Source organism: Rhipicephalus sanguineus, chromosome 3 (genome assembly GCF_013339695.2).
Source record: "Rhipicephalus sanguineus isolate Rsan-2018 chromosome 3, BIME_Rsan_1.4, whole genome shotgun sequence".
Classification (NCBI taxonomy): domain Eukaryota; kingdom Metazoa; phylum Arthropoda; class Arachnida; order Ixodida; family Ixodidae; genus Rhipicephalus; species Rhipicephalus sanguineus.
Window position 1 is genome coordinate 97484877 of NC_051178.1, and position 3958 is coordinate 97488834.

The 3958-nt window shown below is 49.2% G+C and overlaps 1 protein-coding gene across 1 annotated transcript; it reads right to left on the bottom strand.

The window, feature by feature from the left end:
* Positions 1 to 2530: 2530 nt before the first annotated feature.
* On the bottom strand, positions 2531 to 3373 carry LOC119385690 (uncharacterized protein K02A2.6-like). The gene has a single exon (XM_037653086.1). The coding sequence runs from the start codon at positions 3371 to 3373 to the stop codon at positions 2531 to 2533; it is 843 nt and encodes a 280-aa protein (XP_037509014.1).
* Positions 3374 to 3958: the final 585 nt, after the last annotated feature.

Below are 3958 nucleotides of genomic sequence, written 5' to 3' on the forward strand. Positions count from 1 at the left end.
AAAATGAGCATAAACAATGTCGCGGAGGGCTGATGCGGCAACTTCAAAGCGGCCTCGGTGGCCGTCTTTCAGTTTTCCGGATATTTTTTTACGTATAGCGTACCAAGCTTCTATCGCTGTAGTAACACCTGTTAATGCAATAGCAATTATATGGACACTGGAGCAGAATTTTCGCCGCCGCCGTCATGTTCCGGAAAAGGTCCAAATCAATAACGACGCTCCGCGCTCCCTATACTCTATATGCGATGAGGAGTTGCGAGTGCTGCCCAAGGTCACTTCTTAAGCAGAGATGAAACGCACCGGCCATCTCTGCCACGCGAAGGATCGAGAAGAGGTGTCGGGAGGGATGTGCGTCGCTCCGGCGGAAACTTCTAGTCGCGCGCGTTGGCGCGTGCGCTATTCCAACAGCATGGAAGAAGGACAAAACTTGGAGGGAGCGTCACGTGGCAATCTAGAAGCCTAGCAAAAATTCAGAGAGAAAAAGGCCCTGGTCACGTGATAGGTTAGCACTACTGGTTGGCTGGTTGTGGTTGCGTGCAGCGGAAGCTGCGGGGGCCTAATCCTACCCAGGAGGAACCGCGCGCTAGTCAGGAGGGACAGCGTCACAGGAGGTTGGCTTGCCGAGTGTGGAATGAGGTGAAGCCCCCTTCTAGTCTTTTTTCCCCTTTCCTCCATGTCGGACAGAGGTCAGCAGACGGTTCATACCTTTCCCCGTTTGCACGCGCTGTGTTCTCACTGCTTGCTTTGCGCTGAACTTACATACAACATGGAAGTCGTTTCGCTCTTGCCTTGCTTCGTATATTATTCCAATATGCTGCATTCATTGCTTAGCCCTTGTGGTAAAACTCATACTTTTAGATGCGAAGCATCTTATAGCGGAGTTCAAACCGGTGGTAGTGGCGGTGGTGTGCGGCGTGACCACCCTTACTGCGCATGCGCACTACCCTCTCCACGCACCTCCACTCCCCCCCTCTCCACTTCCCTCTCTCTTTCCTCCTCTCAACTCACCCTCTCCAATACCCCTCTACACATTCTCCCTCCCCCGCTCCCTCTCCACTTTCCCCCTCCCTCCCCCTCTTCCTCTGAAACGCGGGCTAGACATGCCGAAATTCTCTCCTGCGCAACGCCGCGATGAGCGCCAGCACATGCGCGTCCCCTCCCCCTCTCTCTCCTCTCCTACGCTGCCTCCCTCTCGCACCCCGGTCGACCGCGCTCACCGCTCGCCCTGTGAGAATTAACGGCCAGGCTAGAAGGAAGACAAGACGCGTGTAGCATTCCTCTTCGCGTTCCACGACGCGAGGTCGGTAGCATGCCCAACGAACGCCAACGGAACGCGATCGTGCAAGTGCTCCGGCTTCGCATCGCCTCATGGTCCCCTTTAGCGGGAAATGGTTTAATTTTTTGTAATGTGATAGCCTAATATCTTAACACGGATTCGATAAGCTTTCTCTTTAGCCTGCTTTGAGCGCAGTCGCTCGAAAAATATCCAATACTGCGAAGTTTCCCGACGCCCCAAGCAAAAGCTTGGCTGCCTATACAATGTGTATAATAAGCTCGCTATATGAAGTTCCACTGCCTAAATCCAAGTAGGAATTAGTGCGATATTCAACATCGAGAAGCTGCGTAGTAGCGCTTTACGTGCTGGGTTGGATGAACTTGTTTGCTTTCATGTCAACAGCTGAGTTATACCCATACTCCGAATGCTCTAATCGACCGTTTGTTCTTAGCTCGCACAGCCGTCGATGTCCACGAGTACATTAAACACGTAGCATAACGATTGCTGAGACGAAGCGGTGCGATTGATGTTCCTGACGGCCTCTTTATAATATGAAGAACGAGGACATCCCGCAATTATCAAAACAAACGACATCCGCAGCACTCAAGTCATGCGCATAAGTAAATGACAGAAAATATTTGTTTGGTTATCGCCACCAGTGAATATTGATCGATGAAGATTGATGACCAGTGCATAAAAAAGCATTTCGTCAACGACATCTTTCTTTGTTTTTTTATTTGTTGTGTTGATAAAGTGTTGTTTTCATTTTCTCCTATTTTCATACGTAAAACCTGTGTGTACTTCTTTAACCGCCTAACAGGCAGCTGTGAAAACATGTAGGGCTCGAATGCAAATGAGTGTTTCTATAATACTCGCAGACTCGATGAAGGGCGGCGTTTGTACGTTATTTCTTTACTTATGTATTTTGTTCTAGGGAACAGATATTTTTTTACCGATGGCCTAATTAATGAAAACATGATACACACGCGCACACTTAAATACATATATATATATATATATATATATATATATATATATATATATATATATATATATATATATATATATATATATATATATTGTTGTAGCTCGGGAACAAGAAGGCAGCTGTGACACGTTTCGTGGCGAACAGTTTAATCTCCTAACCCAGCATATTGCTTGGCAATATATACACACAGGTTGCGGTGCGTCAGTAGTGACGTCACCGCGCTTTGTCCTTTTATTAGATACAACATTCCTTCTCCCTTATTTTCTTTAATATCCATATCTTTCAGGCTGTCGCCGAACCCTTGTGCTTCGGCGTGGCAGAGGTTCAGGAGGAGGTTCTTCAGTGGCGGTAGAATCTGTAGCTTCAGACGTTGGTTCCTGGACCTCGGTAGGAGTTTCCTCCGTTTCTTCAGGCGTCGCCGGACCAGGTTGCGCTAGAGGTGTGCCAGTGATGCGCACTATTCTGGGTAGAATAAGAGGAGTACTTGTAGTAACAATGTCATCCGCATGCATGAATCGCTCCTGGCCTTCCACTTTGACTATGTAAGTTGCCACGCTGACACGGCGAACAATCGTTCCATCTAACCAGTGCGGGTCGCCTGGGCGGATACCTCTCACCCGGACCCGTTCACCTGCATCAAATTCCCGCCTCTTCTTTTTCTGTCCCTGGTCTTGATCTCTAGATGGAGTAGGCTCTGACCGCTTGGCTAATTCAGGGTGTAAAATGCTGAGACGCGTGCGCGGTGCCCAAGACAGGAAACTCTGTGCAGGCGTCTTACCAGTCGTGGAGCATGGCGTGTTGCGGTATGTGAAGAGGAACTGGTCCAGCCGGTGTTGAATGGTCCGTGCTTGCCCCGAGCGCCTCTCGTCTCGCAGTTGGCGCACAAGGTTCTTCTTTACCGTCTGGACGAGCCTCTCTGCTGCCCCATTCGAAGCCGGATGGTACGGAGGTGTCTTGACGTGTTGCACAGCATTGGATCTGAGGAAAACTGCAAATTCGTCAGACACAAATTGAGGACCATTATCTGTCACAATCTGTTCGGGAAGCCCAAACGTTGCAAAAACGGTGCGAAGCTTTTCAATAGTCTTCGACGCCGTGGTCGATTTCATGTGTATAACGTCCACCCAATTAGAATGGGCATCGACAAGCACCAAGAACCAGTCTTGTTTGTAGTATGCAAAGTCTAGGTGCACTCGTTGCCACCGTCTGGCGGGCCGTCCCCATGACATAAGTGGTATGGCGGGTGCAGCGATTTGGCTGAGCTGGCAAGTTGAACAGCGTCGAACTGTTTCTTCGATCAGCTCATTTAACTTCAGCCACCACACGTGACTTCTTGATAGCATTTTCATGCGAGTGGTACCAGGCTGCCCCTCGTGCAAAAGCTGTAGCACTTCTGGTTGCAATGATTCGGGAATAACTACTCTCGTGCCCCAGGTTATGCAACCAGAGTCTAGAGACAGCTCGTTTCGCCGGACAAAACAGGGTGCCATATCAACATCTGGTAGTCTTTCAGGCCAGCCATTCAAAACGAAAAGTTTCACTTTAGACAACGTGTGGTCTTTCTCAGTTTCCGCTTGAATCTTGCTTGCTGAAAGCGGTACTGCTTCAACAGCGGAGAAAAACAGAACGTAGTCGCTCTTGTCTGCTTCGTTCGGAAGCGGCAATCGTGATAACGCATCAGCGTTAGCCACTTG

Excerpts from the sequence above, each read along its gene's own strand:
- LOC119385690 (XM_037653086.1), bottom strand. The coding sequence starts at position 3,373 with ATGAAATCGACCACGGCGTCGAAGACTATTGAAAAGCTTCGCACCGTT.